Here is a 15,354-nt window from a genome sequence, read left to right on the forward strand (position 1 = left end):
GTAATAGATGAGTGTGACTAGAGCTGCTTTCAGGACTGCCAACAACCATTGTAAAAGAGTAATAAAAAATGCAAGAGATCTATATGCTCAGTCCGTTAAATCCAAAGTAGCTGAGCAGCGGTTGGTTCCCACCAGTTTTAGCAAATAGCAAACAGGATCCTGAACAGAAGCGTGCGTTCTATCCCAACCATCATCAATGGACCTGAGGGCATCTCGTCAGCATCAGACAAGGCCAAACTATTTGCAAAGAACTTTGCAGCTAATTCTACCCTATGCGACAAAGGCCATCAACTCCCCGTATTTCCTCCTATAACAGACAACACGCTATGCAACATACAAATATCTGTGCGTGAGGTCACTAAGCTAATCAAGAACCTTGATTCCAGTAAAGCAACTGGCCCTGACGGCATTCCAATTATAGTGCTGAAAAAGCTCTAACCAGAACTTGCCCCCATACTTACAAAACTGTTTAAGCATTGCCTTAAAAAGAAGTGCTTCTCTACACCCTGTAAAACCTCATCAGTTTGCCCTGCATTTAAGAATTCAGGTGATAAGTCATCTCCCTCTCAGTACAGACCAATAAGTCTCCTGTGTGTCATGAGCAAGGAATTCATATTAAATAGAGAAATAGTCAACCACTTCAGCAGAAATAACCTTCTTAGTGACATACAATATGGTTTCCGTTCTGCTAGATCTACAGCAGACGTGCTAACGGTTATCTCATTGGATTAGTGAATCTCTTGACAAAGGGTTCCTCTCTAGGGCAATTGCTCTTGACATATCAAAAGCCTTCGGTAAAGTATGGCATAAGGGCCTACTTCACAAGATTTCCAGCAACGGTATCACTGGAAATGTTTTCTCAATCATTAAATCATTTCTCTCTGATAGGCTCCTAAGAGTAGTGGTTGATGGGCAGAAATCAGAGGCTCTCAGTATTAATGCTGGAGTCCTTCAGGGGTCAATCCTGGGCCCAACTCTCTTCCTGATCTACATCAATGATCGCCCAAAGCACATACCTAAATCATTCGTTGACATTTATGCTGATGACACGACCATCTATGGCAACATATCAAAGGCCGTAAATGACAAAGTTCTCTCTGATTCTCTCTCCTCTGATCTTAAGCACGTGGTACAGCGGGAAAAGAGGTGGCTGGTTACTTTTAATGCATCTAAAACCAAGCTTTTATCTTTACATCATCAACGCTTTGATCCCCATCTAGCATCAATTGAAATGGATGGTTCTTGACTAGGGGAAGCTCCATGTTTTGATAAGCTTCTGGGCTTGACCTTTACTCCTGACCTGAAATGGAACACGTACATCAAGTCTATTGCCAAGGTCGCTGGAAAAATGGGGATCCTTCTACCGCTCCAGAAGATATCTCACTACTGATGCAATTCTCTATCTGTATAAAAGCCAAGTACATCCAAAGATGGAGTACTGTTGCCACATCTGGACAGGAGCTGCTAAAAACAGCCTATCCTGCCTTGACAAAAATAAGCTTCGTGGTTTAGTGGGGGATGCCCTTTTCTCTTCCCTGCAACCTCTCTCCCACAGAAGAGACGTTGCGAGCCTGTCTTTGTTTTATTGTTACTTCCATGGCAAGTGCTTGTCTGAGCTCCAATCCCTGGTCCCCCCTCGCCGATCTTTCATGCAAAACACCCATCTAGCTGAAACCAGTCAAAAATTTTCCCCACTCTTTATCTGTGTCAAAACCAAAGCGTAGATTCCATGAACAAAGCTTCTTTCTTAGAAGTGCATGCCTGTGGAACTCTGTTCCGTCTGCCTGCTTCCCACCTGACTATAACTTGGATGTCTTCAAGTCCAACATAAACAAATTCCTGATAAACCGCCCCCTTAAGTAAGAGACTTTATCAAATCTCAACATTAACATACTGTACACGCAATAACCCTTATCCCCCAATGGCTTCTGGGCCTTGATAAGTGGTGACTACCTTGTAAAAAAAAAAAAAAAAAAAATGATGTAAATTTTTGGAGATCAGAAATTGAGAACTACCCAAATACACTAGCACTTCAAACTAAAAGTTTTCTTATAAATTGTAGTATAAAACTGCAACACCTCCCTCCACACACAGTTTTTTTTTTTTTTTTTTTTGCCTGTTTCTTCAAAAACTGAATTACTTTTCCAACCTGATAAGTTAATAATTTTTCTCTTTTTTTTTTTAATCACTATTTGTTTTCTCTCCCTTTATTTTTGCACATGTATTCCCCCTCACAACTCCATATATTTATGTATTTCTTTGGTGCTTGTAAAGATAGTCGACAGATGGATGTTTTTTTTTTAATCTGTGATTTAAAGCAAAAACATCAGTACTTACTTGTCATGTCAAAAATATCAATATATCCAAAAATTACAAAAATTTCTTGAGTATAACAACTACTATTGTGTTTTTAGTAAAAAAAAGAAAAATAGTCTACTGCTATAGGTTACAAATGTCAGAAGCCATTGAAGTGGCGAAAAGGGAGATAAGTATTCCCCGTATTCGCAATCTTCAAGGTGTTCACATCTAGGGAAAATGCGATTTCTCGTAATTTTTTGTAAGAATTACTTTTAACTATAAATAATTTTCTTTTCTTAATTTTTTGATATATTACTGTTTTCGACATGACAATTGAGTGAAAGTACTGTTGTTTTTGCTTAAAACCATATATTTTTTTTAAATCGATCTGTTGACTGTATCTTAACAAGCACCATTTGTTTTTCCTTTTTTATTTTCTTTACCGTATTCATATTGCAATATATTTTCTCCAAATCACTGAAGAACTAAAATGTCATACAAATTCATATTTTTTTTTTTATTATTATTGGATATTTCCTCCAATTTTTTTTTTTTTTGTTTTTCTGATCCATGTGAAAACATTTTTTATGATTCCCTGTGACATTTATATATGGACTAAATAACACTTTTTTCAGACAAGGAATCTTTTAGTAATTTGGTATATCACATATGTAATATGAAATTAAGTCAAACAGATTTTCATGTTAGACCTAAATAGCATTTAAGCTGACAAATCAATATTTGATTCTGACTAGGCAATTTTTATTTGTAACAGTTGTATCGTTTTTTGTTTTTTTTAAAAAGAGGCCCACAGTATTAAATTAATGCTGGAATCCCTCAGGGGTCCATCCTGGGCCCAACTTTCTTCCAGATCTACATCAATGATCTCCCAAAGCACATAATTAAATCATTCGTTGACATCTATGCTGATGACACGACCATCTATGGCAACACATTAAAGGCTGTAAATGACAGTTCTCTCTGATTCTCTCTCCTTTGATCTTGAGTACGTGGTACAGTAGGGGAAGAGGTGGCTGGTTACTTTTAATGCATCTAAAACCAAGCTCCTATCTTTACATCATCAACGCTCTGATCCCCATCTGGCATCAATTGAAATGGGTGGCTCTTATCTTGGGGAGGCTCCATGTTTTGATAACTAGGATTGACCTTTACTCCTGATCTGAAATGGAACACGTACATCAAGTCTATTGCCAAGGTCGCTGGAAAAATGGTAGGATCCTTCTACCGCTCCAGAAGATATCTCACTGCTGATGCAATTCTCTATCTGTATAAGAGCCAAGTACGTTCAAGGATGGAGTACTACTGCCACATCTGGGCAGTAGCTGCTAAAAACAGCCTCTCCTGCCTTGACAGAGTATAAAATAGGCACAGAAGAGACGTTGCGAGCCTGTCTTTGTTTTATTGTTACTTCCATGGCAAGTGCTTGTCTGAACTCCAATCTCTGATCCCCACCTCGCCAATCGTTCACGATAAATACCTGTCTAGCTGAAACCACTGTCAATAATTTTCCCCATTCTTTATCTGTGCCTAAATCAAAACGTAGATTCCATGAACAAAGCTTCTTTCTTAGAAGTACACGCCTGTGAAACTCTCTTCCGTTTGCCTGTTTCCCACCTGACTATAACTTGGATGTCTTCAAGTCCAACATAAACAAATTCCTGACAAACCGCCCCTTTAAGTAAGACACTTTATCAAATCTCCATTACTAACGATTACTACAATATTATCCCATTGATTACTGTACACGCAATAACCCTTATCCCCGAGTGGCTTCCGAGCCTTGGTAAGTGGTGACTACCATGTAAAAAAAATAAAAATAAAAAAATAACATACTTTGGTTCAATTTATTTAAAAGAATACTTATTCCAGTCAAAAGGAGTAGTAATATGAAAACAATTTTTATAATCATCTAAATAATTTTTATAATCATCTAAAAATAAAACTTCTACTGTTGTACAATCAATTCCATTGTAATTCAAAGAATGTATTAATCTGGCACAGCTAGTGTGTGCATGTATATATATATATATATATATATATATATATATATATATATATATATATATATATATTGCAACTAATGGTAATTTTGTTTACCTAAATTTAATAAAATAATATATGTAATGGCTGTATAGTTTGGTTTCTTAGATGTAGATCCACTGAAACTCGTGCTCAATGGAGGACTGAGCAGTTATGCAGTGTGTTTATTATACAAACATTATTGGCTGCATATATGCATACATGTTTCACTGGAATCTCAATTTAGAGAGACCCACCTCATCAGACCAAAAAAAAAAAAGGAGCGACACTGAAACAAAAATTCAGATTCATTCATTTTGTATTTCCCTCTCTTTGCCGCACCCCCTCCTCCTACTTACATTCACAAGCTCAACATCTCCCCCCCCCACCACCTTTCTTTCAGGTTTTGATCACACCCAGAAAACCTTTTTATATACAAATGAATAAACCTTGATTTTCATTTCAGTGTTGCTCCTTTTTGCAGTCTGATGAGGTGGGGCTCTCTAAATTGAGATTCTACTCAAATATGTGTGCACACACACACACATATATATATAAACATAAAGAGAGAGAAAAAATGACCGGTTGGGTTAGCCACTGAGTTCAGGTTAAATTATTTAAATCCAGAAAAAGTAGGTTTGCAAACCATTAAAATCTAGAAAAAGACAATATCAAAAATTAGTCTTTTGCTGTTTGAGATATATATTGGGTTAAATGTGGTAATGTTCTCTTTACTTTAGAATTGACTATTCCAATCTATTTATTCTGCCCTTTATTAGCTTTGAATGATAATACATGGGGGGAGAGAGAGAGTAATATAAACAAGAGTGATAGATACAGCAGAAAATATGAGCGTGTAGAGGAGGGGTAAACAGGAAGAAAGTGAAAGATGTACATTTTGTAAGATAGGAGTTACTTGGTGTAATAATTGTAATTTACTGCTAGTTAGATATATTAAAATTGATTTTTTTTTTTTTTTCTTTCAAGCATAACTCAATCCTAAAATTAAATAATATTTTGGTGTATAATTTGTGTAAGTAAAATATATAAATATATACTGTCTTCCTTCAACATACCTCCCTCTAAAACCCCTCCTGCTCACATTCATAAAGTATACACCCCACTCTCTTCCAGAGCGTAAATCACACCCGAATATCTTATAAAAACTAATGTAACTTTGACTCCTGTTTCAATATCAATTCTTTTTTGGTCTGATGAAGTGTTATCCTTGAATTGGGATTCCACTGAAACATGTATGCACATATGTAACCAATCTTAACTATAGTGATCTGATGAGAACTAGTGTGTCAATGAGAATATGCCATGGCATATTCTCATTGACAGTTAAGCAATGTTGAGCTTGGCTAGTTCCTTTTGGGTGACCATTTAGGAATTCTAGACACTATATGTACTCTCTGCTTATCTTGGTAGTATTTCCAGTCATCCTGAACTTCTACTTGCCACTGATATTTAACAAAGCCAACTTAGGAGAGATGTGGTTGGAGATTGTGCAACTCTTGCCACAAAAATTCCATCTGCAGGCACCAATAGTGTCACTGGCTTGAAAAATATGTGTCAGTGGTTTGTTGATGAGACGACAGTTTATGCCTTTTCTTTCAATTGAAAAAAACTTTAGTTGAATTTCTTTCCCTAGTTTCTTTGCGAAACTTTGCCACACAACGTCCGTGTTAAAATGTAACGATTACGTTACATAAAGAATATTTGGAACTGTTACGAAATCTGTATCATGCTACACATGTATGAGGTGCCTTCAATAAGTTTCCGGGCTTTTTTCATATGGACACTTTAATTGATAGCACATACATGAAACTAGTCCCCTTCGAAGTGATTTCCTCCGGTTGCAATGCACGTGTTGTGCCGTTCCAACAACTTCTGGGAGTCCCCATGGAAGTCCTCTTGTTTGAGTGTGTCAATGACTCATCACAGCCTCTTTCATCCCTTCAATTATCTCATAACGACAGCCTCTAAGGTTTTCCATGAGCTTAGGGAATAACCAAAAGTCACAGGGAACAAGGTCTGGAGTATAGGGAGGATGAGGAACTGTATTGATGCTCATCTTGGTCAAAGAGTCTGATCTTCTTTGAGCATCCTTAGGACAAACTTTGCACAAATCTTCTGCATCTTCAGTTCCTCGCGAATAATTAAATAGTAAATTCCCACACTGACATTAAACTGTGCACTAATTGTCTCTATACACACAACTGTCCTTTTCCATGGAATTCTTTAGTTGGCCAATCAACTTTGGTGTTCTGACTTCCTTACTCCTTCCACATCTCTCATCATCCCTCACAAACTTCCTGTCTCCCTTTAATCTTCTACGCCACTCAAAAACTGATGTCCAATTCATGCAAGATGGCCCAAAAGCAGTCTGAAGCATTCCATATGTTTCTGTGGTATTTTTTCCAAGTTTAAAACAGAATTTTATTACATATTGTTCTTCTAAAGCGTCTTCACATCCAGATTGCATTTTTGAAATTCACCAGCTGTGACAATCCGACAATATATTAAAAAACAAAAATAAAGAAAAATCGGTGTGGTGTATTGTATTCCAAAAAATCGCATAAATTGATCAAGTAGTTTTATTTTTAAATAACAAAATCAAATTATATGGCTGACTGAAGGGCGATTGTCTCAAAAAATTTTGAAAAGTCTCAAGAAACAAAGGAGTTAACCCAACATAATTCATACTTGCAAGATTTTTGTTGCAATGCCTGCAAATTCACATTAATCGATTAAAAATTATTTTCTTTATAAGAATAAAATTTCTTGATCAATTTATGTGATTTTTGGTATAGAATATTTTCTTTATTGCAATTATGAGGGAAAGACAAGTTTTGATAACCATGATTAAAAGAAAAATAAAAAAAATATGATGCCAGTTAACCGGTTTCGCCCTCACCACTCTTCTAAAGCTGGATTGAGGGATTTATTTTACTTTTAAAAGGCAAGATGAGCCCAAGAGGGAAAATATATGTTTAAAATAAATATATATATATATATATATAGGGCAAAATGTGTGTGCATTTTTGTATGTCTTGCAAAAACTCGACGCACACGACTGATCCTCATAAGATCAGCATCGTTTTAAAGCTCGATTCTTCCGGCGACAAATATAAAAAATTGGCCAAAAACATTCATTCCTTCACCCTCAACTGGGCAATTTTGTACAAGGAGGGGTCACTTTTTCGTCAACATTTTTGCAAAGTCATCATACGCGTTTACAATGACTAGCTTTAATTTGAACGGCGGCAAAGTCGTATGTCATGGTGACTGTGGGGGTCAAGCAGTTTTTTGGGGGTTTTTTTCATCTTCTTTTCGAACCTACTTGCCTGCCTCTTGTTTTCTTATTTCGAGGCTTACGTAATGGGATTTTTTTCCTTTTAAAACAAAAACTGAATTATTTTACTGTTTGCTTAATTTTTTTTTTTTTTTTTTTTTCTTCACACCTCTCTCCACCCAGGCTGCGTCTATTTTTTATTTTATTTTATTTTATTTTATTTCATTTTATTTTATTTTTTCTGGTTGTATTGACTCCCTACTGCACCACCTCTCCACACCCGGGCAATGCCGGGTACCCCTGCTAGTTTAAAATAAAGCGTGCTAACAGGGAGAAAGAAAAACTCTATATAGCTAAAATAAACCTATATATGATAAATGTACAATGATAATGATAGAATCTCCTAGAGGCAAATCACATTCAAACCTAAGAAACATTCCTTCTGTTTACAATATTTTCTGTCCGTCACATACAGATATCATACAGATTTTTCTTTATTTCTGTTTTTCAATAAAAGAGGTGTTCTGGGCAAGCACCTTAAGTTTTGCTATTTCCATCCATTATTTTCAATCGCCATAGTATAATTCAGCAGCAAACTGGCATATCTCATTAAACCTTATAACCCGGTGGCTTTTGACTGATTAGTATAAAAAAAATAATTAATTTTACAAATTTGACACCTAATTGATGTCGGGTAAGTATTATTATATGTAGTTCTTGTTTTTGCTTGTCTCTTCCAAAAAAAAAAAAAAAAAAAAAAAAAGGCATTATTAATTTGAAATCCTTTTGTAATAACCTTTTCCATTTTCATGTTACCATGGTAACCTAGAAAGAGTTTCTATTTCTTGTTGGTGCTTGCTTTTTATTTATTGCTTTTGTGCCCGTTTTGTTACTATTTTTAATTCATAAATAACAATCATCAAAACAAATTTGTGCCTTGCAATCAAATGCTTGTGGTTATTTCATATTGAACTGTTATGAAAATGTAATGATTAGGGCTATGACAACAGCATATTCTTTTCATTGTTTTGACTCTAGTATATATCCAACACAGTTGGACACAATTAATCAACCGAGAACCACATCACTCTACGTAAAAACATATAAGATATCAATGGATATATACATGAGAATCGAAACAAGGAAAATAATATGCTGTTGTCATAGCCCTAGTAATAATATTGTGCTTTATTTTCTACAAGTAACAATTGGAATTACAAAAACGAAGTGATTAAAAATTTTTTTAAATTTGTAGTAAATCTTAATTATTTAGTTACAACTTCTATACAATAATTTAATGTATGTGACCATGTTCCATGATATATTTCAAGGTAAGATCTCTTCATTTTGCATTTGATAAAGAGGTCTTACCTCGAAATATCTTATGAAACATGGTCACACATATTAAATCACTGTGTAGAAGTTGTCTTAACAACATCAAAATTTACTGTTATTGTTTTAAATGACTTCGTTTTTGTCTTTTTTTCTCAACATCATTTCTTGCAATGTGATAGCCTTTTATTAGACTTTCTACATAAATATTATACACAATGCTTCAAACAAACTACATCACCTTATTAAATCGACTTTTTCATTAGCCAATTTTTTTATAATCTTTGCACAATGTTCTTCAATGCAATAAAATCTTAAAGTTACATCGACAAAGCTCAATGGCGGAAAATTTTCATTTGATGAAGTACAGATAATCATAACTGAACAAGATCAGGGTCACAAACAGATTTAACAAAAAATGTCTTGTTTACAAAAACAATGAACAGTGCAGGTTCTCTTATTTAGACATTAGAAAGTACAAGCCATCCAATGACCTTTCTGGCAGATGGTCTTTATGCTGCTCGCCACAACAAAGTGTGTAGGTAGCTCCACTAGAAAATCTGTGGAGAAATGAAGCTTGACAGATTGCTAGACATCTGGGTGCATAAACCTTCACCATAACATCAAACGAAAGTGTTTTCGGATAAAGATATAAAGGCAGACATCCTAGTAGATCTTGGCAATAGCTCAAACTAATGAAAATAAGCCTAAAATGCCAGAGCCAGCAATAATGCTTGGAATGATAAAAACGAAAATTGGATCATTCTAGAATCACAAAAAAAAAAAAAAAAAATGGCATGGACAACCTACCCAATTTCTAGCTGAATAAACTAACAGCGATCCATAGCTGCTAGAGTGACTTCTGTTTTTGTATTTTGTTAGACTGTTAAGGAGTGAAGAGGCAACACCAGCATGACTAGTAAAAAGTGATACAAACCCTATACCCGAAGTGAGTTAAGACAGCACTCTATCCAATATAGATCAATCTGCTATCTCACTAACACCTACAAGCTTTTCACTGGCCTGCTTGCAGATAGCATATAAAAACATTTCTCATCTGGAATGTATCTTGAAAAAGATCAAACAGTGTTTTGGTTCCAAGGACCACTTGTTAATTAACAAGACCATCCAGGAAGATTGAAGGAAGAGGCATGGAAACCTAAGCATTGTATGGATTAATTGTTAAGTGTGCTGCACACATGGCTACTGTGGTGCTTTGAATTATTTCAAGTTCATTCAGGAATTAAAAAAAAAACTGTGGCTGTCCATATAAACGTGTTGCAAACAACCGTGCCATTAAGCTACATTAATGGAACGATAACAATTCCTGATGTCATGGTTTAAAGAAAAATCATCCAAGGAGACAGCTTATCACCTTTACTCTTTTGCCTGGCAATAGATTCACTAAGTAAAATACTGAATAAATGTCTCCAACCTAAGCCAGGACTGCCAACAAGACCCAAACAAAAGAGTAAACCATTTGATCTTCATGGATGACCTTAAGCGGTATGCTTGCTCATACACTGGCTTTCTTGCAGGTTGTCTTATATATTAGCCTCCCAGAAGATGCCGGGGTGGCCTTGCTAATAGCCGATTGTAAGATCGACTATTATTATTAAAGGTTAGATGTTTATTTAAAGAAGTTATTATTATGAAAAAACATTATTATGATTATCGGTATGAGAATTACATTGTGTTACAAGGACAAATAATGTTTATAAGTTTTGGAATGTGGTAGAGATCTTAGAAACAATAAACAAATGAAGAGGAATCTCAAATACATAAACAAAATAGATTTTCAAATCTAGGTATGAATAGTAAATTTGGCCTGAGAAAACATGACTGAGAAGTCACCTGTTAGGTCTCTGTGTAGTTGAATGATGTAAGCACAAAGGATTAGTTTTAATATATACAAGCAAGTTAGTTGAAAGAGGGGAGTTGAAGAGGAGACATCAGATAGTCCAAACAGAACTTAGAAGTCAGAAGAAGAGTTAATCTCTCTTATGATGCTAGGAAGCGGTCTATTCCACCATTATACACCATTCAGTATAAGTATGTAATCCTTACAGCTACATACCTAGAAAATGGAGCTGTTAAACCTAACATAGTGATATTGAACAAGAGAGAGAATATAGCAACCCTAGCTGAAGTCAGTGTCCCTAATGATGATGGTTTAAATAGAACTGAGAGGAAAAAGATAACTAAATATCAAGGCTTTATGTGCAATATGAAAAGAAATTGGAATCTTAGGGAGATCTTCATAATTTGAGTAATCATTACTTTTTATTTTTATTTTCTTGCATCTTCGCCCCAAGCAAGGCACAGTGCCACTTTGATGTAGGGAGCTACTATCTGGGACATAATTTGTAAGGGTACAATGTAGGGAGTTGAGCAGCAAGATGTCTGTTTACATTACTCTTAAGCTTTTGCATGTCAGTACAGTCAGGGGAGCAGGGACCTGGAAGGGAATTCCAAAGTCTAGCAGTCCTAGGGAAAAAAGTATTAGAGTAGAAGGCTTTCTTACATCTAGAGGTTCGACTGTGTAGGGGTGGAATTTTGCTGCTTGTCGGTTTTGTCAGGTGTATTTCTGTTAAGGGGGCACAAGGGCTTGTAGTTTGTCGGAACATCCACCATTAAAATACTTGAAAAACAGGCAGAGGGATGCAACATTTCGTCGATGGGATAGTGGCTGAAGCCCAGCTGATAGATAGTACAGGACCTATTAGGTTGGCACAATTATAGGAGTAACCAGGTTTATGGTAAAGAATATCAAAAACTACGACCAAGCGAATATACTTGGTGAATCAAGTGGAAGAGAGATCCAAACAATTGTGCTTCAAGAGACGCTTAGAATCTTATAAAGATCTCTTGGTTTGTGTCTTTAAAATAGAGGGAGAATGTGTAGCATCCTCAGCAAAAACAAAAGGATAAAAAGTTGAAAATCTGTCTATCTATAAAAGTGAGAATGTGTGTGCGTGTGAGGACAAGTCTCAACCTTATATACTCAATGAATTTTTGATCTACAGACTTGAAATTTGGTATATAGGGTATTCAGACAAGTGAAAAACTTTTTCATTGATTTTCATCTGGAAAAAAAGGCTACTGAGCGGTCAAATTAGTACTTGGGGAGATCATTTGATTTCTATCTTTTTATCAGCTGTTTCCCAACTGCGCGTACGCAAATTTTTCACATGGTAAATTTTTCATATGTTAAGAATAAGTAGGTTTGAAAACACTTTTTGAAAATCGTAGCAAGCTGACCTAATGTTTACTGTACTTGACTCCCTGTCTTTAGGCTTTGATTTTGAACTCAGCTTGAGTATTTATTTTTTTACTTACAAAAAGTGAAGTGTTTAGAAAAAAAACATAATGCAATTCTCTATCTATATAAAAGCCAAGGATGGAATACTGTTGCCATATCTGGGCAGGAGCTGCTAAAAACAGCCTATCATGCCTTGACAGAGTACAAAATAGACTTCGTGGTTTAGTGGGGGATGCCCTTTTCTCTACCCTGCAACCCCTCTCCCACAGAAGAGACGTTGCGAGCCTATCCTTGTTTTATCGTTATTTTCATGGCAGGTGCTCGTCTGAACTCCAATCCCTGGTCCCCCCTCGCCAAACTTTCACGAAAAACACCCGTCTAGCTGAATCCACTGTGAAAAATTTCCCCCACTCTATATCTGTGCCTAAATCAAAACGCGGATTTCATGAGCAAAGCTTCTTTCTTAGAACTGCACGCCTGTGGAACTCTGTTCCGTCTGCCTGCTTCCCTCCGGACTACAACTTGGATGTCTTCAAGTCTAATGTTAACAAATTCCTAATGAACCGCCCCCCTAATTAAACACTTCATAAAATCTCCTCACTAACGTGATGTACTTGCAATAACCCTTATCCCTGAGTGGCTTCCGGGCCTTGATAAGTGGTGATCACTGTGTAAAAAAAAAAAAAAAATATTCTCGCATGCACATGTCTCAGTTTCTTTCTGTGTTTTTTTTGTTTTTTTTTGTTTTTTTTTAAGGAATTTAACGTTACATGTAATACCGGGTACGTTTGCTAGTAAATAAATAAATAAATAAAAGACCAGGCTATCAAACAAAACATCGTTAAATAGAACAAACCTTGAAAAGATTGCTCTCATTACTGATGTAACTATTGTAAATGATTGTGGCCTCAATAGAGCCAAATTGAAAAAAATAAAATGTCAGAATCTCAAGAATGTCCTGAAAACAACATGTTTTTTTTTTTGTTTTTGTTTTTTACATAGGCGTCACCACTTATCAAGGCCGATAAGCCACTCAAGGATAAGTGTTAAAGAGTGTAGAGTAGTCAAAAGAACAATATAGTAATCGATAGTAATGGAAGTTCGGTAAATTTGTTAACTTAAGTGGAACGGCTCATCAGAAACTTGTTCACGTTGGACTTGAAGACAACCATATTATAGACAGCTGGAAAGCAGGAAAACGGAAGACAATTCCACAGGCGTGCAGTTCTAAGAAAGAAGCTTTGATCATCGAATCTATGTTTAGGTTTAGGCACAGATAAAGAGTGGGGAAAATTATTGATAATGTTTTCAGCTAGTCTAGTGTTTCTTGTGAAAGTTTGGCGAGGGGGACCATAGATTGAAGCTCAGTCGAACACTTTCCATGAAAATAACGATAAAGCAGAGACAAACTCGCAACATCTCTTCTGTGAGATAGAGGTTGCAGCGAAGAGAAAAGGACATCTCCCACCAGGCCACAGAGTCTAATCCTATCAAGGCAGGACAAGTCTTTTCCATATGTGGCAACAGTATTCCATCCTTGGACATATCTGGCTCTTATATAGATAGAGAATTGCATCAGCAGTGAGATATCTACTGGATCGATAGAAGGATCCGACCATTTTTCCAGCGGCCTTGGCAACAGATTTGATGTACGTATTCCATTTAAGATCAGGAGTAAAGGTCAAGCCCAGAAGCCTGTCAAAACTTGAGGCCTCCCCAAGACAAGAGCCATTCATTTTAATTGATGCCAGATGGGGATCAGAACGTTGATGATGTAAAGATAGAAGCTTGGTTTTAGATACATTAAAAGTAACCAGCCACTCCTTTCCCCATTGTACAACGTGATCAAGATCAGAGGAGAGAGAATCGGAGAGAACTTGGTCGTTTACTGTCTTAGATGTGCTACCATAGATGGTAGTGTCGTCAGCAAAAATGTCTACGAATGATGTAAGGATGTGATTTGGAAGATCATTAATGTAGATCAGGAAAAGAGTTGGGCCCAGGATGGCCCCTGAGGGACTCCAGCATTTATACTGTGAGCTTCTGATTTTTGCCCATCAACTACTACTCTTATGAACCTATCAAAGAGAAATGATTTAATAATTGAGAAGACATTTCCAGCTATGGTATAGCTGGAGATCTTGTGAAGTAAACCTTTATGCCATACCTGAAAGAAATAAACATCATACTGATTGTGGTAAGAACAACTGGTTTAATGAAAAATATAATATATAAACGGCTATATATGTCGGTCTGTCTACATTTTTCAGACTATCTCCTCCGAAGCTAAAAGTCAGAGAGCGGTGCTAATGGCCTCAACTGATTGGATTTTTTATGGACCATTCTTTTATGGGTCTTTAGCCAGTTAAAATTGTTTTTAAGGGGGTCAAAAATGTGTCAAAATTACTAAAACTTCTGAAATGATTTCATTCGTTTCAGAAAATAATAAAGCAAAAAATAATTTTAGAATTAATCTATGAAACATTGATATAATTTTCAGTTTTATATTAAATTGTCATTCTTTTTCATCTGTAGGTACGGATGCAGGCTGTGCAGCTGCAAAGTACTGGCCTCCCCTCGACGTTGCAGAGCCAGTCATCATTTTCCAATATTATAGCCAACGCACAACCTGTAGTTGCAACTGCAGCTAACTCCACGACTGCTGCTGGCAACAGCAAGGTGAACACTGTGACTGTCCCCACCGTCACATCCAGCACGCCAAAAAACATGAAGCAAAACGCAGCTCCCAAAAACATTGTGATTCCCCCAGGATCGTTTATCTTGACAAAAGCTCCACAAGGACAGTTGCAACTCAATGCCAAACAAATCTAAAAAAAAAAAAAGTGCTGACAAGATATGAAGTATAAAAAAATGTAATATCAAACAGATGTAAATATACTACGTGTGCATATTGTGAGTGTTCATGATATTTCTTTTGATCTAGAGTGAACACAACTGTATTTCTCAGAATTCTTTAGATGAAGAATTATCATTTATTATAATTACAGTTGAGATTGGGCGGGAGGGGGTCTTCATTTTGGTTGTTGACACTACAGCATTTTAACTTCTGTGCTTGTGGCCCCTATTTTTATATGTCTTATATTCGATGAACATTTTGGGAATG

The 15,354-nt window shown here is 36.1% G+C and overlaps 1 protein-coding gene across 7 annotated transcripts in view; it reads left to right on the forward strand.

The window, feature by feature from the left end:
- Positions 1-15,142, forward strand: part of LOC145280074 (MYND-type zinc finger-containing chromatin reader ZMYND8-like) — a 240,607-nt gene extending 225,465 nt beyond the window's left edge. For all 7 annotated transcript variants that reach the window (XM_080131764.1, XM_080131766.1, XM_080131768.1 and 4 more), the window contains one exon: positions 14,766-15,142. In XM_080131764.1, coding sequence (XP_079987890.1) covers positions 14,766-15,062 — 297 coding nt within the window. In that variant the 3' untranslated portion in view covers positions 15,063-15,142. The remainder of the gene's footprint in view (positions 1-14,765) is intronic.
- Positions 15,143-15,354: the final 212 nt, after the last annotated feature.

Source organism: Euprymna scolopes, chromosome 7 (genome assembly GCF_053919585.1).
Source record: "Euprymna scolopes isolate OS-2025 chromosome 7, ASM5391958v1, whole genome shotgun sequence".
NCBI lineage: Eukaryota > Metazoa > Mollusca > Cephalopoda > Sepiida > Sepiolidae > Euprymna > Euprymna scolopes.